At 37.6% G+C, this 23,466-nt stretch overlaps 1 protein-coding gene across 1 annotated transcript; it reads right to left on the bottom strand.

The window, feature by feature from the left end:
* Window positions 1-2,231: 2,231 nt before the first annotated feature.
* Window positions 2,232-19,154, bottom strand: LOC113227770 (cathepsin L1-like). The gene is made up of 9 exons (XM_026460773.1): window positions 19,123-19,154; window positions 17,401-17,524; window positions 16,338-16,431; window positions 15,122-15,199; window positions 14,572-14,897; window positions 13,554-13,680; window positions 12,378-12,486; window positions 10,202-10,386; window positions 2,232-2,544 (listed from the first exon to the last, which is right to left on the bottom strand). Exons 2-9 carry the CDS (start codon window positions 17,429-17,431, stop codon window positions 2,358-2,360), a joined length of 1,137 nt encoding a protein of 378 aa, XP_026316558.1. The 5' UTR covers window positions 17,432-17,524; window positions 19,123-19,154; the 3' UTR covers window positions 2,232-2,357.
* Window positions 19,155-23,466: the final 4,312 nt, after the last annotated feature.

Genomic DNA, 23,466 nt, shown 5'->3' with positions numbered 1-23,466 from the left:
CCTGAAAATTCCACTAGTTACGAATTCAAAGTTTTTGTTCAAAGTGATAGAAGATAATATGATTTGAGTGTAAGTGAAAACATAAATATTGACTCCCGCTGCTTAAAAAACTTGAATAAGTGAACTAAGTTATTTAAGAGAAATTGTAAACATAATCTATTAGAACTACAATGGAAAATATTACTGAGTATCCCGATAATTAAACGAAGACATGGCTGAAAGTACTTGTATCCAAGCCAAAACTCTTAATAAAAAAATCTAGGTTTTCACGATTGCTACACATAGGAAATGAAACTATTTTATTTTATGTCTTTATTAAATGGCGTATAATTGTTTTTTTCGCAGTTCCAACAAGCTTGACTGCTAGTGCGGTCTTTCTTATATTAGACAAACGAAACGAAGTATTTGTAGCAGCGTCAAAGAACATATAACTGATTTCAAACACCGTCGCGTAAACAAGTCTGCTCCGGCCGGCTCGAATAAATTTTTTGTAAGTGTTCGGTCTATGTATTTATAATTATAAAAATAAGGTATTTAATTAATAACTTTCGTAACTATAGTGAAAAAATAGGGTTGTTCACATTAATATTAAACTTAACCGGTTGATGACTTACCACCTCAGTCAACTGTGACCATGGGACCTGTAAAGGGCCCGAAACGTTGGTTTATTTGAAAAAACAAATATACGCGATTTAAATCCGGGAAAATAGTTTCTTTTCCTAATTTCACATCAAACTGTTATAAAGCGTTAACGTATAAAAAATAGATTTTCCGATTTGCTTTGGTATTTTACGTGGATGCTGTTTTCCTGAAAATGTCAGAGGATAAAACAAATAAGTCACATTACGATACGATGTGAGATAAATTGCCCTTTTTACCGCATCTCAATACCGGTTCTAATCCTGTCCTAACCCGTGAGTTTCTCGGAATTTGCGCGCGAAATTTAATTTGAAATTCACCATGAACTTTTCGGTGAAGAAAAACGCCCGCATAGGGTTAGCATGGCTGAATAGTCTGACATAGACAGCCACAAACATCGAGTATATAACCAGAAATAGAGGCGAAATGTCATTTGATTTGTTTGAAAACTATTCTGCCATATCATTACTGTGACAACTGCGCTCCGATTGGCTAGCCCGAGTTCGAAACAATTGACGGGTGTCGTCAATTGTTTCACTTCAAATCGGCCAGTTTAACTTACCTTTGCTATAATGGACGAAAATTTAAAAATTACATATTTAATAATGAAACGTGATTCCGTGTTATTTGTAATTAGATGTTTTGCTGTTTTTCCCACACCACCGAATGGAACAGCCCCTCATTGCTAGGGATATTATCTTTATTACAATAAATACAGAATATTTTTGGAATATACGGAGACGTATGTACATACAGGTCAGTTGCTGGCGCTATACTATTTCAGTTTTCTAATTTGTGATTTCAGCGCAAACGAGAGTTAAGTGATATAAGGCCCGTTTACCTGATGAGGTGCCAGGCATGGATGGCCCTTATTTCGTCACTACTCGATGGCCACAAATTACACCCAAACTCACGAGAGAAATAAATGTAGGCCATACAAATATTTTTCCCGGCCCGGGATTGAACCCGGGACCTCTGCGTGACAGTCCAGCATGGAAACCGTTCGGCCACGGAGGCAGTTAAGTGGGTTGATAACCAATTGCTAAAAAAAGTTTATTCATTCAGGTCACGATTATAAAAGAACTACTAACATCTATTTACAGCATCTTCACTAATAAGTTATATGTACAATACATATATAGAAATAATAACATAATGTGTATGTATCTACTCACAGAATATGTGTACCTACTATAATTTCAAGCCTACTAACCTGTCCTATACATGAGAAACATTAAATTGAAAACAACAACGAATCATTTAGAACAACATGCGATTGTGATGCAAAATACCAAGTCGTACTGGAAAATTCCGAAAGATGGCAGCACCTATAAAACATCCCAAAAGCTTAAACTGCAACCGTACTTTGAAAGTTCCGGAAAAACTAACTAGATGGCGCTTATACTAAAAGGATTTAAAAAAGTATTCAATGGCACGTGAGATTTATTAAACCTAGACAGTAAATAATTACAAAACACAACAGTATAATCTATGCTTAACTAATTAGATACCATTAGTACGAAAAACTTTTACAACACAGTCGATGGTCGATTAGACAATTTTCTTAGACTATTTTTATAATATCATTGGAGTAAACATTGTCAAGTCGTGGTTCAAGAGTTTATCAACTGTTACTAGTGTTAATAATAATTTAATAAACAAACAGAAAACAAAAAACAATCCAAGCTATCTCCAAAAACCAAACAACATTAAGTTTGTTAATCCGTGACTATCACATAATAAGGCGTCATCATGACGTTACAGTTATCGTTCTTAGCAGTAATATAGAGGTACCCATCGGAGCCCCAACTCTCGCCCCACGAATTCTTGATGACCCAGAACAGCTCGCCGTCCTTATAGCCATACCCGATCGCAGATACCGCGTGGTTTATGCCGCCTACGGGGCTATATTAACAAAGAAAGTTATCGGTAAAGAGCAAGACATAACAAAATAACAGCTAATAAGAAATCCCTTGCAGTAAGTCCAAAGGTACAGTCGGCACATCTAGATAAAGTGATTTCTATAGTCGTCATCAACACATCGATACCTCCAGTCATTGATCAGTACGCCAACTTAAATTCTAGGTCGTTTTAATTTTAATGTCTTATTTTATTTACTAATATGTTAGCCTCAATAATATTCTCTGATAAATATAATACTATTCTACTGCTAAGATTAAATACCTTAATGTCATTACTATAATAAAAGTAGATTTAATGTTACTAAAATTAGGTTCCGCTAGATGGCGTCACAATGTTCCTTATACCGCTTAATAATAGGGGTTTAAAATATGAAATTGCCGATTTATTTTACTGGCCACTTTAAATTAAAATTAAACCTGTATGGTGTCCGATTTCAGAGTGAAACGTTTTTCACACGAAAAGTAAAACATGCTTAACTTAAAAAACATGATATTTGATTGTTCGACTTTCAATTGTTTTTACATTCAGCTTTTAACGTGAAGACAGATACAGCGAAAATCTGAGTACCTAATTTTCGAATACGAATTTCCACATGGAGTTAACGTAGCAGAAACTGTCAATGCTGTATTTGGAGAGGATACGGCATACGCAAATACGGCAAACGCCGGCAATACGGCAAATTACGATTTGAAGAAAGAACCACGAGGAAGACCAGTCACAAATGTAAATAACGTTGAATTGAAGGTAATGATGGAAGCCGATCCGTATCAAACTACCACGAAACGTCATGGTTTAATGTTAGCATACCCACAATATGACATATGGCGTTTGAATAATGACGACGGAACTCGCAGCAAAACAGCTTCACCGTTATTGCTCTATGATAACGCAACACCTCACACTGCTTGAGAAACAGTTTTACCACTACAAGACCTGCAGATATAAATTATCCATCATCCTACATATTCGTCGGACCTCGCCCCGACCGACTACCATTTTTTCCCGCAATTTGATTTTTTTTTGTATGGAAATAAAATTCCCAGGAAGCAATACAAAAATCCCTTCACACAGCTGTGGAGTCCAGGTCTCCAGACTTCTATCGCAAAGGTTTAAATGACCTTCCGATTACATGGCAGAAATATATAGACAACAAGGGAAAAAACTTTGATTAAACAAATATATTTAATCTTAAAAAAAATTGTTTTAATTTTTCAGTGCGAAACGGCAATTTCATACTTTAACCCCTAATATTAGAATGTTTACTTTTATACAATGTAATGATTGATTTAGATAATGATACTTTAAATAATGTTATTAATTATAAGATTGTACCTTAATAAAATAACTTCTGCTAATGTCTGTTTTAAATAATTATTTTTTGATTTGAAATAGTGCTTCTGTTAGATGACGCTAGCGGGAGTAGATAAATTGTAATGCGATATCGTTTTTTATTCAGACTGGATTGTATTTTGGAAGTTGAAAGATTGGAATCGTTTGAGTAGAAATAAAAGCTAAGTACAGTATCACGTGTGTTCTTCCGACATTTTCCTGCTAACAAATATCATAATATTTTTTTTATAATTCCCTGAATTTTGTGAAAAATAAACAAAACAAAACTAATTTTTTGAAAAAAAAATAAAGACACATTTATTTTAGAGTTTTGTCTTGGATACATATCCTCCATGTCCTTTGAGCCATATCTTCGTTTAATTAGCGGTATCGTCATTACATATTTTCCATTGTGGTTCTACATATTATGTTTTCACTTTCTCATAAATAACTTAGTTCTCTTGTTTGGGCTTCCTAAATAGTCTTTTAAGCGGCGGGAGTCAATATTTATGTTTTCACTTTCACTTATTATATCACATTATTGTCACTTTGAACAAAAACTTTGAATTCGTAATTATTGGAATTTTCAGGATAACCTCTTTTGTTATTTGGTTTAAAATAAGGAATATAGTTATAACTTTCTCCATCACTATTTCTTTCTTCGTATTTTCTTCATAAAAACTGTACTTGTAACTTCAAAAGCCCCAAAATAAAGACACAAAAGAACAAAATAAAAACATCCAAAAAATTTACATGACGTAGTATTCATTGGAGGTATCCACATTATACATCTCATTGCTATCCAACAAAAACTAAGCCCTTTAGGCCATAATCCGCCACACTGTCCCAGTTGAGGACAATTATATAAGCAGAGCTTTGAATAAAAATCACAGTTACATACAGTGACAATACGAAGTAAGCAAAATAATAACAGATACATATATGACAGATATAGAATATCAAATATACAAAAAAAGACTTATAAAATAGGACAAGGTGTTTATAATTAAAATAATAATAATAATGTTTATTTCGCAAAATAGTTTACAACATGATAATGTAGTCTCTGACTACTGAGCCTGTGTGACAGGAGCCAGTGTCATCTCCCAAATTTTGATAAGGCTTAGTGTATTTCATGACAAAAAGAAGAAAGTGATAGAATTTATTATAGTTATAATATTGTAGTGTATTTTTTATTTCCGTTATACACTATGCTCCTTTAAATGGTCAGTGGTTTTTTATCAGTCTGTATACAGGGTGTCCAGTAAGTAGCACGACAAACTGCGTGGGGTGATAGCCTAGTTCGAGGCCTACCTAAACAACATAAAGTATGTTCCGCAAAAATCAGTGGTTCTCAAGTTATGTAGTATTTAGTATAATTTAAAAAAATCTCTAACCTGCATCAGTTTTTCATTTTAATTTACATAAAAAACTAATTTAGGGATTTTTTTTTCAGCTGTAATTATTTTTGAATAGTGGTTCAACATAATAGTAAATGATAGGTTCCTAAGAAAAGCCGCAAAAAATGTTAAAAAGGTCGTCAAACTTTTTTTCCCAGTTTTTTATTTCTTGACCTTTTATGTTAACCTAAAGTGGAGTAAAGAAAATGTATGGGGCTGTTTTATTTAACCTTTTTAAAAACATGTCTGTTTATTGCTGATTTCAAAAAAAAAAAAACACTTGTGGATTCTCATTACAAAAAACCAAAAAATGCTACTTTTATACAAAGTCAGAAAGAAAGTGAACTTTCGACTTAATGTGTAAAACCTTTCAGTAATGTTTTTGTTAGCATATTGATACTCAATATTTATTGCCGGTGTGAAAAAAAGCAGTATAAGGTACAGGTAAGGTACATTACTAAAATAAAACAAAAAATACAGTTAATATTTTTAATAAAAAAAAATTACAGCAAATGTTCGAATTGCCTGCCTCTAGCTCGAATACATAATCGACAACGTCTTAAAAATTGCGTTCTAAGCCTTCTTAGATTCATTTGCGTGATTTCGCGCGAAGCTGCGTTTATTCTGGCTCGCAGTTCTTCATCATTTCTTATTGGTTTGGCATAAATTTTATCTTTTAAACAACCCCAATAAAAGAAATCTAAGGGATTGAGGTCAGGTGACCTTGGTGGCCATAATATTGGTCCAAGTCTTCCGATCCATCTTCCTGGAAAGACTGCATTCAAATGGTTTCTTACTTCTACTGCATAATGGGCCGGACAGCCGTCATTTTGCAACCACATCTCCTGGCGTAAGTCCTCATTAACATCGGCAAGCAGCGGGGGCAAAGTTTCTCTAAGAAATTCTAAATATCTTGCCCCATTTAAAACTTGCGGCAGTTCCACGGGTCCTATGATTTCCTCGTTGAAAATCCCAGTCCATAAATTATTTTAAATTGGTACTGGGACCGATCTTCTCTGGCTTCATGTGCGTTTGCCAGTTGCCAGTTGTGCAAGTTGTGCATATTAAAAAATCCATCTTTTCGACACGCCGATTCGTCGGTCCAAAGTATTTTGTTGAAGAACAATGGATCTTCTTGATGCATTTGAAGCATGCGACGACAAAAAAATCATTCTTTGTTCGTAATCTCTGTCCATTAGCGTTTGCACACGTTGAATATGAAACGGGTAGTATCCATGTCTTTGAAGCACAAAATGAACCGTAGACTTAGGGATACCCGTGCGCAGTGAAATTCCCCGCACCGAAGTAGATGGATCGTCTTGTCGTTCTTGAAGAATAATGTCCTCGTCGGCAACTTGGGGCCGTCCACCGCCGCCTCGCTGACCAGGCAGTCTTCCTTGCGTGTAGGCGTTATGGATTCGCGTAAACATTTCATGATGTGGATGTCTTCGGTCAGGGTATCGTTCCTGATAAAGGCGCGCTGCAGCACGGGAGATTTGGCCCGCTTCCCCGTAAATAACGTGCATTTCAGCGTACTCTCTTTGAGTGTAAGGTTCATAAACGCGGCGATTAGCTGCCATGTTCAACAACAACAACAACAGCACAGTGTTTTCGGCAGTTGAAAATTTCACAAAAAATCCAAATAGCTAAGTGCAGTCCGTAGTCCAAAAGCTTGCCAAGTTGTCGCAGGGTAATCACAAACACATTAAAGTCCAAATCGAAAGGCAGAAACAAGAGTCCGGTGTAAATAAATAATAGGTCGGTCGGTAGGAGTCAAAAAGTACTTGGCGATGAAAAAGTTGTGCGTGTGCGCGTGATGACTAACGGCAACGTACTAGATCGGCCTGTCCAAACTGGTTCGGCAGGTAGATAGGTCGCTTGTGGGGTGGGGCAAGCCGTTCACTATTGTTTCTTTCCCATCCACAGGGAGTGAGAGAGAAATGGCAAACGTGTTTTAGATGCAGCCGAATTGCTGGGCTAGTGTTATTACGGTGTTTTAGAAAAGTAACGATATTCTTGATTTCTAGAAAATTTTTACTCATTGGTTAAAAATATTTTTATTTTATTTTATGGGAATGGGAATCCATAAGTGTTGTACTTTTTTGAAATCAGCAATGAACAGACATGTTTTAAAAAAGGTTAAATAAAACAGCCCCATACATTTTTTTTACACCACTGTAGGTTAACATAAAAGGTCAAGAAATAAAAAATTAAGGAAAAAAGTTTGACGACCTTTTTAATATTTTTTGCGGCTTTTCTTAGGAACCGAACATTTACTATTATGTTGAACCAATATTCAAGAATAATTACAGCTGAAAAAAAATCCTTAAATTAGTTTTTTATGTAAATTAAAATTAAAATCTGATGCAGGGAAGGGATTTTTTAAAATTATACTAAATACTACATAACTTGAGAACCACTGATTTTTGCGGAACATACTTTATGTTGTCTAGGTAGGCCTTGACCTAGGCTATCACCCCACGCAGTTTGTCGTGCTACTTACTGGACACCCACGAACGTAACAATTATTTAAAAATCGTGAAAAACCTGAGGTAAATTTCTTAAAATGTCCAGCAATTTCATTTCAATCTCTTTACACTAACGTTTCTAATATAATTATTATTACAAGTTGGTTACATATGAATATGCGAATTGTGATAAATATGTCACTGTCACTCATATGGGTATGTGTGTTTATATACAGTAAGTACTGAGGTATTGCACGAAATTTTCGTGATGATAAAATTGTCGCCACAAAAACATTCGTTATAATTTTGAGGTTGGCTCAGTTTTTGGTTTAATTTATAATTATTTAATTCCAATTACTACTACAGTAGGGCTTCCGTTTCATGATAATTTAAAGTTATATATATATATATATTATATATATATATAATACCAAAGAGATGTGATAAAAACTAATTTTATAGATATCAATTAATTATGCCAGTTTTTAGTTTCTACCTTCTTCTCCTTATCGTATCGACGGTAAACAGTATACTATTGTGGCCTATTGTCTAAAGAATGTGCTAATGTATTACACGACAGTAAGTACTTCACCCGATCATATAAAATACCGAAAACAGTTCAAAATGAAAGTCTTAAACGAATTTTTTAAGGGTAAAATATCTAACGTTGTACGTAATTTCGCATCGCATAATTATTTATTGCTAAGATTTTATTTTTAATTAATTATGTTTAGTTTTGTTTTTTGTTATTCATTTTCTGTTTGTTTTAATTTAGTTTGTTTTAGTTTAAATTTAGTTCTGTTTTATTATTTTTTTTTTACTTTTTATTTTTTACTGTTTATTATTGTGTTGTTGTGTTATGTAATAAATGTATTCTATTCTATTCTAATTTTGAAGATTTCTCTTTAAGTACCTACTACATAGAACCTGCAAAATTTTGGTTTTCAACAGGAATCCTATAATTGTTAAATATATCAGTTTGAAGCCTTTGAATTACGATAGGGCACAATTTCCTGAATTACTTTAAGGGCGCGTTCCCATTTTTGTTAGTTTCCAGTTTAGCCTGTTCCCATATCACGACTATCAGTCGTGACTGAGTCGTGGACGTTTTTATTTTATGGTTGAACGACTGTCGTGTCTAGTTGTTCCCACTAAATACGACAATCTATCGGTTCACGACAACCACCATGTCGTTTGCACGACAGAATCTTTTGAAACTACGATACGATCTGTCGTCACAAATGTTCATCGTGACGTTTTATTTATCGTCTGATGACTGTCATTCTAGCTCTTCCCATTATTACGACAGTCTGTCGTCGTAACGTCGAAAAAGTCGTGAACGACAGTTAGCGCCCAGTTACACGAGGGGAAAGTTTTCGCGCGGCCTCGGAATCTGAATTCTATTTACTAGGCAACAACACTTAAATTCCTCTGAATAATGCAACCGCGCGGCCGCGGCCGCCGCGCGCCAGTCAGGCTTGCCCGCGTGGCCGGGACGCTCATTTAAGTTAAAACGCTAAACAAATAGAGTGTATTTTGCCACGACAGTTAGACGCATGCGGTTGCTGCGCGGCGGGAACGCGGATTCCGCTCTACGGCCGCGCGGGGTGAGCGCGATGAAATTTGTATCGAATAAATGTGCCCTTCATCGAGTTTTATTATACGTGAATAACTTCATTTAAATATATAAGCCACGACACTTTAAACTGCACGATTATCTGTCGTCACGACATAAATGGACCGCGCCCTAACTCCTATTGGCAAACAAAACCACGTAACTCTTCAATGGATTAAAGGACACAGCGGCTCACGTGGCAATGATGTAGCAGATGAACTAGCCAGGAAAGGGTCGGAGACGGACGCTGTAGGACCAGAACCGATAGTGTACCTCCCCTGCCAATGGTCCAGAACAACTATACACAAAGGTACAAAATCTTTACATAATAATACATGGACCACACTTACGGTTTGTAGACAAGCGAGGGAAGCACTCCCAACGCTCAATGCCAGTCTATCTCGAATATTAGTTAAACTTAAAAGGCAAGAGCTTCGCGCTCTAACGGGTCATGGTCCATACAATAAACACCTTTTCAATTTAGGTATCACAGACAGCCCTCTATACAGAGCGTGCATGGAGGGGGAGGAAACGGCTGCGCACATCCTACTCCAGTGCTCCGGCGTGGCCAACGACAGGGCTAAGTACCTTGGAGTGCCAAGGTCGCTCCCCGAAGTCTTCAGCTAACCAAGGAGATTGCTGAGATTCCTGGAGGAGCTTGGGTGGCACGAGTAGGACCCTGCACCCACCACACGCAAAATAGGCGCTTTGTCGTCGAGTTGCGGATACCAGACCGTTGCACCAAGTACCAAGTAACTCCTATTGGCTGTAGCGTAGTCGTAGTACTCACGACCTTCATGTAGTTTCTTTTAAACACAATTACTTACCACTCAGGATCATAAAAGATTCCGCTTTTATAAAATATCATTGCTTGAGACACATGAACGCCGAGTGCTACAGGCCCATATTTGTATATGGCGGTCTTCAACGCCTCCTCGTCATTAGGTGTGACTTCTTCGGCACTCTTTATTTTTTGCAGATGCGACATATTGCCGACTTTGCAGTAGCCATCCTGAGGAGAAATAATTTAATTATAATTTCGTTTAGAAATGATAATTAATGCTGAAGACTAAGTTGGATGCAAGTCGCATGTAAAAATAATTGAGATTATATTTACAGGCGACGATTATATTAATGGATTCTTAAAGTCAAAGTCAAAGTCAAAGATTATTTATTCCATAGGTAAAATAAATTTACACTTGAAATCGTCACATTTAAGCTACTGCTCGTTCACTACGCTGACCTCCCTGAGAAGAACGAGCAAGAAACTCTAGGGATTGCTCTTTTCAAATAAACTTAAATACCATGGAATACACTTTGAATCAAATTTGTGTGGAATCTAGAACCATGTCATCATTCCATACATCTTTATTTAACATGTAGTAAGTAGTCTTTAATTTTATGACATGACTTTTCAATCAAAATATTTTTAATGTAGTTTTTAAACTTAGGAACTTACTTCATTCATACAGGCACACCCCTTATCGCCCCACACGTCATTCGATCTTTCATTTTTTAATGTCTAAATAAGTTAATCTTGCTCTTTCCCTTTCCTACCCTACCCTCCTTTGTACTGCTAATGCGTTGGGCAAGGTAGTTGCCGGCCCTTGGGTTTCCCAGACAGTCGTTTATTTTTTTGGATAAATTTTGTGCAGATGATGTACTGGGACCCCACGGGCCAAGGGTTTTGACTCGAAAAGCTGCAACTAGGCAGTTGGAGCCAAGATCCTGGTACTTATTACTTTTCATTATTTCCGCCAGGTCAGCTGCGGAGCCAGCCCTAATTGAATATCACAGTGGTGGCACATCCTGACATTCAATAAAATCAAGAGTCAGATTTTTTCACATCGCTAACACATTGCCAGCTGTAGCACTCAATGCCTTCAGTAATTCCGGTGTTCATAATTAATGAAAAATTAAGAAATTAAATTAATTAAAGATAGATACAAAGGGGAACCATATCTGCACAAAGGGGAACACTGCTAGCTTCAAGGGGACCTAGAATAAAATTGAGCTGTTTCTCCCATCCCAGTTTTAATCTTTTATTGTATTTTTATACCTTATCTGTTTAAATAATTAATAATACATTTATCTTTTAGGCCATGGGCGAGAGTGTAAAATAGATAAAAAGGGCGCGTTCAAATTAGCCTATGTTAGACGCGCTGTATCCGCGCGACTGTCAATTTTCATACAATTTCTAGAGGCGCTACAGCCGCGGCCGCGCGACTATCGCGCTGCAGTCACGTTTGGTTGCGTAGTCACGGTTAGAGAGGCGTACAAGTTAATTTTTCAAATTAACCACGATGGATGAAAATTGAATCGAAGAAATTATAAAGAATGTAAAACAACACCCTGCAATATGGGATAGCAGTTCCGCCGCGCAATAGATGCGGTTCTAACAGCGGCTTATTTGAAAGCGCCTTAAAAATAATGTATTAAGCAACCACACCAATTGCCAATTTCGAACTAGGGAATTCCCTGTACCATAGGCACAACCCAGAACATCCAAACAAGCTGCTTTGATTGCCTCTCCCGATCGGGAAGTGCGTCTTTTCCGAGTCAAGGTGCATAACTGCGAATCACAACTGGCCGACCGGAAACTTTTGACATTTTAAATCGGAACAATATTTAACTTAACTCACAAATTAGAAAGATATAGTAGGAATCAGGTTCATCTTCTTGCTCAGAAACCCACCTGATTTCGAGACTACCCGATCGGCTCGATTCTGCTCGATCAAAATCAGGACGCAGAACACCCAGGCCAGAACCGATTTAGATAAGTTCATTTCTCAAATTGGTCCTACCGGGAATAAAACCGTTATCCAGCGCCCACAATGCAAACCGCTAGGCCAGGAAGGTCGGCTGATTCTACTTCTAATAGAGGTCACAAATGGTTTCACATGCTCAGTATGACAGCAGTACTGTACCACAGTTTTTCACCTTCTACTACTCACCATTACTAACTTATGTATACTTATATATACTTTTTCATGATAGGCTTACCTCTTCCAAATAAGGCCCGTATTCGTCTACGGTGGGGATCCCATGAGCTTTCACATATTCAAACACAGATCCTATGGACAACGTCCCCTGGCATCCTTCGCAGTCGTAACTAGAAATAACAGGTGAAAAAAATCTATTGTCAGATAAAAAAGTGCTGTACCAACTTGAAAACTTATCCGTGAGAACCGACAGAGATGTGTGATATTTGACATGGATATGAAAGGTGTGAGTATGGAAATAATAACGCACATACAATCAACATAGCCCCGCATTAGGCAAACCCTGTGTCGCGGGTGCCATGGACACACACATAGACAACCACAAATTACACCCAAACTCACGAGAGAAATACATGTAGGCCATACAAATATTTCTCCCGGCCCGGGAATCGAACCTGGGAAATGATGGCCCATAGGCGAGAGTGGAAGAAAAATACATGTTGTGTCGACCCCACCTAGCGTGAGATAAGGACAGGAAGATGAAAAAGAAGATAAACAAAGTTTATATTGTCAAATCTACGTTTGTCATTTCATACCGATATATCATACCGAACAACATTTTCATAACGATATTTAACTAGCTATCACATAGGTTCTAGCAGCCATTATTACGAAGACTCGACTTAGGCTTTTATTATTGAGTAACGGGACGAACAAGTCGTACGCCTGTCTGTAGCAGTTGCAGTGCCACTCAGAGCTTTAAATCGCAAAGATCTGATGGACGCTGAAACTGTACCCGTCGCCCTGAGACATATGTTGAGAAGTCCCATATGCCTGTAATTTCACCATCACCCATTAATGCTCCCATTACTGCTTGGCGGCAGAAATCAGTAAGGTGAGCTCCTTGTGAAAGAGTTCGTCTAGTGAAGTACTGCCACCATACGTATTTCTACCATCAAGCTGTAATGTGACACAAACGCTGCCAGAATCTAGCTATAACACATAAGAATGGAGTATTTCAGGCTTTGTAGGCGAATGAAGCAGGAGGAACATACAACATGAAGCTCTGTATTGAACCAAATAATATGTAACCGTCAAAATTGTAACTAAAACTATTAAGTTTCAAGGTCTGTAATCAGAGTTCCATCTTGCACCTAACGTTTAGGATAGTAAAGCATACCAATCTGTTTACACCACGATTCAAATACAGTTGGATGGAAATAAATCTAATACGTACTCCCAAGCACAATCTACAAGTGCCTGTTCACTGAAATCCAAAATTCGCCCTCCATTGGAATGTGCAATCGCTCCTTCCAACGTTGCTGCGGCTGCAAATGCCCAGCATGACCCGCAATGAGCCTGGTCTGCAACAAAAACAGAAGAAACGTTTTCATTAGACACGACCATAGAATTTGCAAGCGGAAAAGGAAGCCCAGATGCCATGGATTGTTTCACGGATATAAGAGACCCTTTACAAGAACCAAGGTGAGAAACATAATGTAATGTACAGTTATCTTATGATAGAGTGAGGAATAGTGTGATCGGTGAACGATGTGGTCTGCATGAAAAAAAATTAAAAAAGTAAAAAAAATATATAGAGGTAACCATTGACTTACAAATAAATGGATGACGGGTACAATACAAAAACCACGAAAAAAATGTCCCAACTCAACCTATTTAAACGTAGTGACATGTAAAGGAATATGAAAAAGCTAAAACGTTGAATTTAAATTGTAATGTCATCGCAGTAATGTCTAATTTTGCTTACTTCGCTGTCAGTCGAACAAGCGAAGACTAAAGCGTGAATGACGCTCTGTATACGATTTTAACGGCCTATAAGTTCGGACACTTTTTATCGCGGACCCGACGTCCATATAATTGTAAGTCAATGGAGGTAGCACACGAAGTTGATGATTGAAAGTATAGTGACGAAAGAAATGTTTTTATAGTGAAAAGGAAGATTCTACGTGGATTCTACAATACTAGAAGCAGATAGCCACAAAAACTGATAACATTCTTCAAAAGGCTGGAGTGCGTAATGAGAAGAATAAAAGGGCTGGCATTAAAACATTAATGAATATTATTTCGAGCAAGAGAGGCTTATCAGGATCGTAAAAAGTGGCTATTGATAGTCTTTGCCTATCCCATTCAAAGAATGGAAAACACTGAATGAAAATAAGACCTTCAAATGGTACTATAGAGAAAAATCATTGACACACAGACAGCCTCGAGCTATTTCAATCCATAACACTTACTTTGCACTGGTGAAATAACTCCTAACATTCTCAAATCAAAGTTTTCAGGTAACTCTTCTTCGGTATAAGGAGATCCTTTGATTGGTCCGTTAGAACCGTCACGATCCCTGATTGGGGGTCCGCCAGATCTCTTATGCGCTTTGATTGATTTATGAGAATTATTATGCGCCTTTATTGGTCCATTATGTCCCTTGCGTGATTTGATTGGTACCTCGTCGAATGAACGAATGCCAGTTAAATAACGCAACTCGTTATATCGTTTGTCAGCAAATTCGTTAACTTCTAGAACGTATCCAAGATTCTTGCTGTTATGGTCGTTGATGAATCTGTAAATCAATTATTTATAAAGAAAAAAATACGTTAGTATCCATTGTCACGGCAATAAAGGACAAAGGTTCAAATATAGATCCCTGTTGAAACATAATTGATGTTCAACGGGGTTCATCAGTATCAAAACTTTTGATCTGAAAACCAGGCAAGTTAGTAGTTTCTGATGTTTACGAAATGATTCTTTAGAAAAATATTGTAATTATTTAGATATGGTGCTCACTCCCAATTATCCTTGAAAATGTTTTTTCTCATCTCATGCTCTTCACCTTTATACTTCCTGTTGTGATGCTTCTTGTATCTGAAACAACAGCACCTATTATTGACGATACCTTTATTGTCGTCTATGTTCAGCAGTAGAATATCAACAGGTTGATAGTAAAACAAGTGTATAGCGGATATTACGCTGCTGCTGCAGATAATTTACTTTAAAAAATGCATCAGAGAATATTGTCCACAAATTTGGTTTTGTGTTTATTTTTGACCGATATGGTATCAAATAATGTTTAAATATTATTATGGAGACCTGTTAAACAATACTTAAAGACGAGCCAAACAATCAAAACAAATTTTGCTCGTCATATTGTACAGCGCCAGCTGTCACAAGAAGAAGTGAAGACATCAATCACTCTTAATTCATTGTAGAGTTAGTAGATCCAAATTATTTTCAAACAAATGACTGCAAAACATAGGATATTAATGAAAATTTTAAGCATTAAGATGATTTTAACATGACACAGACAACACGTAACAAAGCTTCTTATTTCCTATTTTTAAACGTTTAGCTACACCCTAACAGGGTACACGTAATTTAAATTTTGTCACGTACTTTATAAATGTTTGCTTGTAAATAAGTACTGAAATATTGAAAAAAAAAATTGCTTGATAGCATGGCATGTAATGATGATGTGGTGTAGGTCCTACAGATACGCAAGCGTCATTCACATTTGAGCCATGGGCATTAATTTGAAGATAAGTTGTACAAACTGACAGTTAGTTAAACTGTACAATTAATATAATTTTTATCCAAAAACATTACGGTAAAGATACAGTAGCAGTAGAGCTCCTTGTGAAAGAGTTCATCCAGGGAAGTACTGCCACCTTACCTATTTATGCTGCCAAGCATAAATGTCAGCATTACTGTTTCGGTTTTGAAGGGTAAGGGTGCTGGCGACATTACAGGCACATGTGACTTGTCAACTTACGTCTCAAATACTGCAATTGTTATGGACAGACGTGTGGTTTACAATCAGGCGCACGACTTGTTCGTCCCGTTACTTGATAAAAAAAAGTCTTTACGTAAATATAATCCAAAAATTTTTTATTCATTAGGTTTTACTTTTTATGTTATCATCGACGCATTTTGTTGACTGTTCATGAGAATGGAGGTAAAGTTAATGATGAATAAGATGAGCACGATAATCCAAAATGCACGTTACTTTTTAAAGGCACTTCTGACGTCACTAGGTATTGTCGGATGCAAAAACTGGATTCCTTGATGGAAATCATAGTCAAAGCTCGTGCATTTAATATCTGAAACAATTAAATTAACTTCACAATAGGTATCCCAGATATTAAGCCTCCTACGTAGAAGGAGTTACGATGATCCCTACAATTAAATCATGACCCCCTGATATTATTGTATCGGCATTTTTGTTTGGACATTTTTGATCCAAGATTCAGAAAATTTAAAGGAGTAATAACTCACCTAGCGCTTAAATAGATATTTACGCTTGTCGCTTTAGCATTAAGTAAGTAATTTATTAGCAAATTATGATTAGTAGATCTTTCGTTGCCACTTACCGTCAGGCACTTCAAGATTCTCGACACTAACGTTTTTATTGTAATTGTAGTAATTTATGACTGAATGTCTTCTCAGGGAGCCATCGGCAAGATTATATTTCTTTGTGGTATGGCTGTAATGGACAGAAGAATTAACCAAGAATAAGTTACAAAAACAAGCCCAAAGTCACCAATTTCGCCACTATTGCCAACAACTGCACTATTCAGTTTCAACACGTACATCTTAAAGTTGACAACCGCTCTTCTCTGTCGAGAAAGTAACACCACGATTTCCTCTCTGGTCTCATGGATTGCTAGGGCTAACATGGAAATTTTGTTGAAAATTTTGTATCCTTAAGGTATTTTTCGGATGTAAGTCGCTTATATTTGTTTTCTTCAAACAAACCACCGTAGACGACTGTCGTGCCAGTAAATAGAGACTTGGTACCTGAATTCATGCAATAAGGGCCTACCTTATCAAAAAAGTAGACTACGATTCAACTAAGAATAAGCATGAGTATCGACAGTAAGGCCTGACCATGGGACTGGCAAAGAACCTGAAACGTTGTTGGTTTGTTTGTTTGTTAGATTGGAAAAAATATTATTTCACTTCCATTGTTTTCCTTCACCTTGAAAACTAGTTAATAAATCGGTTGTAGTTCAGGGTAAACTCCATATCTTTTAAGATTGGATTCAGATTTTGTGTGCACTGGTACTCACCGTACTGGTATAGCAATGCCATCGTCTTCATACAAGACTAATTCCTCATCTAATTTTTCGACACCTAATTCCAACGTAGCCTTTGCCCATACTTGGGCTTCTCGACCGTTGTGAGCAAAGCTACCTGCAAATGTCGTAATTTGTTAGGATCGTTAAACCGGCAAACATTGACACCGCATCCTTGAGTTCAGACTCTGCGATGACGAATGCTGTTCCGCGGACGTAGCACAGACTGTCGAACATATACATATCCTGAACAAACATTTCAAATGTCGCACTTAACACGGAGCGCCATATAGCCAAGAAAGCATTCAAACCCAAAATTTGGCGACTTTTATGTAGAGACCATTAATTGAGCAGTACAGTACGCCTCTTTGGTGACAGAGCGGTGCGTAAAACAAGTAAAAAGGTCGAAAGCGAATGTGCATTGTAAAAAAAGGCAAATATATTTATTTTTTAATGCAAAATACACAAACGCTTGGCCACGATCTCAGCGACCATATGGCCAACCATGTGATGTGATTGCCTAGTAAATGAAAAATTCACTCTGGCTTTGACCAGCCTTAAATTGCACCTTTTGAGTCACGCAATGTATTCCATTCCTTTACCATATGCATCAGAAACGACGAAGCAAAGTGCTTCGTGCGTGTGGGTGGTAGTCATTGACATTAGTGTTGTCCAAAACTGATCTTGCAGTCTTGGTCTTGTTCTTGCATTGCACTTAGATCAACCTCAGGCATGGACGTATATTCTGTTCCTTGACCGTTTTTGTGAACACGTGTCCGCGCTTCTTCTATTCTTAGGAATGGGTGATAAGACAATGACATACGAATGGAGTGTTTGAAACTTCTTAGTGACCAAAGGAAGATCGGTGAGGATGGAACTAGAATGTCAATTTGCGATACTAAGGAGTCTATTGCACATGTATTGCCTGTCTTGGGTTATGAGCTGGCTCTCTCTATCGTTCAATCCGAAACACTACGGTGCCGATTTGTTATAGACAGCAGCTATCAGCAGGTTAAACGAATTATTTACTGCTGACGCTGTTATTTGTTAACGTGGTACCTACAATCAAACTTCATTGCTAGTTTAAATGCAATACATCGTGTAATAGTCACATTAATGTGTTAATTACGTATCAACCATGCAATTGGTGACTTTGAATTTCAAACTGCAGTTAGCGCAATATTAAATGCATCTGATTCGTCAGTTTGAATTTCGTACTTCACGTGATTTAAAAGCGATATGATTAGTTGGTTTGAAAATTATAACTATTGCAAATAACTTGCATTTGTAACCATTTCAACCTTCGGTCCACTTTAATAGCAGTAGAGCTCCTTGTGAAAACCTATTTCTACCGCCAAGTAATGTGAACGTTTGGTTTTGAATGTTAAAGGTGCTGGTGAAATAACAGGCACATGGGACTTATAAACTTGGGTGACGGCGCAGTGGCAGTGCCCCTCAGATTTTTATTTAAAGCTCTGACAGGCGTGTCGCTTACCACCAGGCGCACGACTTGTTCGTCCTATCACTTGATATCATAAAAAATTTTACTTCGTTTTAAAAAGTGTTACACTTTGTTTTTTGTATTTCACACAATTTGTTTACGGCGTTTACGTTTATTTGTTCAGATATTAATAATATCTAGACAGAAGCATATACTTGTACATTTAAAAACAAACGAAGCTTCAACGAAGCCTGAATTGATACAGAAAAACTTACTTTGGTATTCGAAATCACTCAACTTCGGCAAGAATTCCACGTTATCAACGTCGTCTGACTCGATATTGCAGATTTGAGTTACTTTTTCATTTTTTTCATTGTATCTCGGATGGATCTGACAATGAAAGGTATATATAATGATATACGGACCAACTTAATGATTTCCTACATCACAGTACCTACCTTAAGAGAATTTTATGTTGCAGTAAAACTCCTTGTCAAAAAGTTCGTCTAAGGAAGTGTTCTGCCACCAAGCAGTAATATGAACATTACTGCGTTCCGGGTTCGAAGGGTAAGGGTGATGGTGAAATTACAGGCACATGGGACTTGTCAACTTACGTGTGCAGTGGCAGTGCCCCTCAGATCTTTATGATTTAAAGCTCTAAATGGCACTGCAACTGTTCTATGTCATGGACATCAAAATGATAAAAATTTGAAAACGGGTGTTAATAACCCTGACCAGGACCAATTTTCTGTTTTTTCCAAAATTCTAAATCAAACACGGAATGTCGTCTTATACCTTTAGAATCCAGAGTATCTATACAAACATTATTGCGGTCATCAAACTTACAACCTTGATCTTGTAGAGGTTTAATATCAAGGTGTTAGCTGCGTCATTACCGTCATAATCTGTAGATACTGTATCAATAATGTTAAAGCATATCTTTCAAATGTCATCCTTAAATTTATAGAGCTGTATATGTACATGAGGTCATACGTCAGAGAACTAAAGTGACCGACATAGCTCGTAAAATCCGTAAGCTTAAGAGGCAGCTCCATATCTTTCCATGTTAGTTTTGATTATAGTGACCCTCCCTACCTAACCTGATACGAGAAGTGCACTATAACCTGTGCGCGCACAGGAACCTTACAAGTTCAGGTTCTGACCCCAGATCAGCCAGTGTACAGGGCTGTCACAGACCTCTGTCAATTGACTTCATAAGGTTCTTCGAGAGGCTAGTGCCTCGGGTGTGCCGCCCCGGGTGCACGTACAGTAACCTCCCAGCACACTTCCCGTTGCGCATTGCACAACTAGCGGTTGCCACCGCTAAGCCGTCGACTCTGAGTCCACTACCAAATCTCCTCCAGGAGGGTTGATCGCTCGATCGATCCAGAACAAGTCGGCTCCATTAGCGCCATTGGCCATTGGCATAGTCGTCTTTCCAATGGCGACCACGTCAAAGAAAAAGTAAAGCGTTGGACGTCCTGTGCCAAGATGGACGGACGACCTGAGAAAGGTGGACGGCAGCGGCTGGATGCGGGCGGCACAAGATCGGGAGAGTTGGCGTGCTCAAGGGGAGGCTTATGTCCAGCAGTGGATGCGTGTAAGTTGATGATGATATGTACGATTACTCAAACTTACCATGTAGATCATGGTGTACGCCGTGTCAGCACCGTCGTAATAGTCGTAATATTCTTCGCCGAGTCCATAGTAATACCTCTTAACGGTGCCATTGTACAGATCAACACGTGTTTTATTTAGTTCTGTGCTATACCTGCGCATAGAATAGTTGGGACTATTAATGAATTATCAATTCATTCTTTTTCATTCATTCCGTTTAGAAACCACACACACTATATAACTACAGGCCTATTGCTTAACTGAGTTGGTTTCTAAGTAGCTGGGCAGTACGGGAGGAGTGACACAAGGGATAATTGTTAACAAGATATTTCTGACGATGATAATAAATTGATTGAAAAAAGTGCCTACTAGGCACATGGGACTTGTCAACTTGTGTCAGGATGACAGGCGCAGTGGTAGTGCCCCTCAGATCTTTGCAATTTAAAGCTCTGAGTGGCACTGTAACTGTTATAGACAGGCATATCATCAGGCACACGCCTTGTTCGTCCCGTCACTTGATGTTATAAAAAAAAATTAATCAATTGTTGTTATGTGAAACTATTTCATTGATTTAATTGAAATGAATAGACACGCCTTTTAGCACGTTTTTCAATAAACTTGTTATTGAATATTGCTAGAAAAAATCTTGTTGAAATTATCCCTTGTGCAGTACGATATACTCACTTACTCTTCCGGCACCGCCCAACTACTTCAGGAACTTTTCTTAGCAGTAGAGCTCCCTGTGAAAGAGTTCGTCCAGGGAAGCACTCCCACATTACCTATTTTTACCGCCAAGCTGTAATGTGAGTATACGTTCCGGTTTTGAAGGGTAAGGGTGCTGGTGAAATTACAAGCACATGGGACTTGCCAACTTATGTCTCAGGGTGACGGGCGCAGTGGCAGTGCCCCACAGTTCTTTGCGATTGAAAGCTTTAAGTAGCACCGCAAATGTTATGAACAGGCGTGTTGCTTACCACCAATCACACGTCTTGTTCGTCCTGTTACTTCATATTGTAAAAAAAATCGACTCAGTTAAGCGGTAGATCTGTACAATACTTTGAGGCTACAATATTAGACATAAAAATGGAAAGCATAATATACCTCATTCGCCATTCATATTTGAAAAAAATAAAAATGAAAATTTAATCATATAACGAATATAACAGGCAGCGTCTGCGCTGTGCTGTTAAGGAATCCGTCATCCACTCAACTTACCGTCGCCGTCGTCTCCCTGAAAGTGCTATGACGCTTTTTCAGTGGATCCGGTAACAAAAATACACGTGACACGGCACATAGGAGACGTATAACTAGATTACATTATCATGGGCATCATTTGTATATAACTATATTTATTTAAACATTTGTACACATATCATATTTAATATAATTATGATTTTTTTTATAAAAACGAACTAACCTCAAAAGTTCGTGGATTATGTAATTCATATTTGTTAAGTTTTATTGAAATCAATTACCGGAAAGTGCGCGAAACCGGATTTAGCCCCTAGTTTGCCACCCTTTAAAGTGGAATATTATCTTCAAATCTATATGGGACCAATTCTGAGGTAACCTCTTTCCAACAAAAACAGAATCATCAAAATCGGTTCACAAATGAAAACATACACACAAAAACAATACAGTCTAATTGAGAACCTCCTCCTTTTTGTAGTCGGTTAAAAATAGTAAAGTAAATAGGATAATATTTCTCATATCATATCAACAATGATGATAGCACAGTAGCACAACAGTTGCTTCTAAATTAACACGACAATTGTTCGAATTTTACACTTGATGTACGTGATTCAATGTATTCAAAATTTTAAGCTACGTTCATTATTGTTGTACGTGGTAATATGACCCTTAACAATAAAGTTACAATGTTGTACACACATACTTATAATTTACGCCTTTTCCCCATCCGTCCTGACACATATCTTTCGCCTCATCAACACGCATCAGTGTTTTCATACACGCTAGTCAGTTAAAGGTACTCTTGATGTGGGCCTTCTTTAGGATGATTTTACTCACTCACGCTCGCCTTATAAATCTGTTTCATCAATCCTTTCATTCATTCTCTCTACATGTCTGAACCATCTAAGCATCCCTTTCTCTATCTTTGTCACTACATCTTCTTCCACGCCGCAACGCTCTCTTAACACTCTGTTCCGTAATTTATCCATCAGAGTCACTCCAGCCATATCTTTCAAAGCTCTCATTTCTACTGCATTAATTTACTACCGTGTAAGAACCAGCACCCCGTCATACACAGCCAGTCGTGCCTTTTTAGACACTTTCAGGCTGCTCATGAAGGCACGCAACGCACCATTCACCTGATTTTTTTTTAACAAATGTAAGCGTGCATTTGACCTTCATCTCACGTAATGGAAAGTGACGATGAGGTCGACAATGGAGCATGCACACCTAAATAATGCCTATTAACTCTCGCTTTGAAAAGGGCTAAGTCAGGGAACAAGTCTGCTGGCAGGGAATTCCACTCCAAAACCGTTCGCCGTATTAATGTGGAAGCATAACGCTTCGTGCGAATCTTTGGAATATCCACAACGTAGGGGTGGAATCCAAGTTTCCAGTCCCCCGATTATGGAACGACGAAGGCGGAATTTAAAAGATTTCCTGTGTTCACTCACCTTTCAATGTCGCTTTCAAGTTTTCCATCACTGTAGTCTTGTTAAAGTTTTTTCGTCACTGTATTTTTGAAGGGCGATAAGATTCATTAATACACTTACCATACTTGAAAAGGTTTGACCACTCCGCTGATCAAGTTGATTTCCTCAGCTTCGAAGTAATATTCATCAGCGAAATCCGTAATGGGTCCTGTAAAGAAGCAAAATTTCATAAAGAAAACACTATAATCATTCGATAATCCAAACTGATTCATACTTTTGCCTCCTTTTTGACTAAAAATGATAAATAGTGACAAAATAAACCGACCGTTCTCAAAACAGCAAATTTTTGTATGTACCTTTCCTATAATATAACATTAA

This window comes from Hyposmocoma kahamanoa, unplaced genomic scaffold (assembly GCF_003589595.1).
Source record: "Hyposmocoma kahamanoa isolate Upper Pololo Valley unplaced genomic scaffold, ASM358959v1 215, whole genome shotgun sequence".
Classification (NCBI taxonomy): Eukaryota; Metazoa; Arthropoda; class Insecta; order Lepidoptera; family Cosmopterigidae; genus Hyposmocoma; species Hyposmocoma kahamanoa.
Note: the sequence above shows the minus strand (reverse complement) of the source record. Positions and strands in the feature narration are given on the sequence as shown.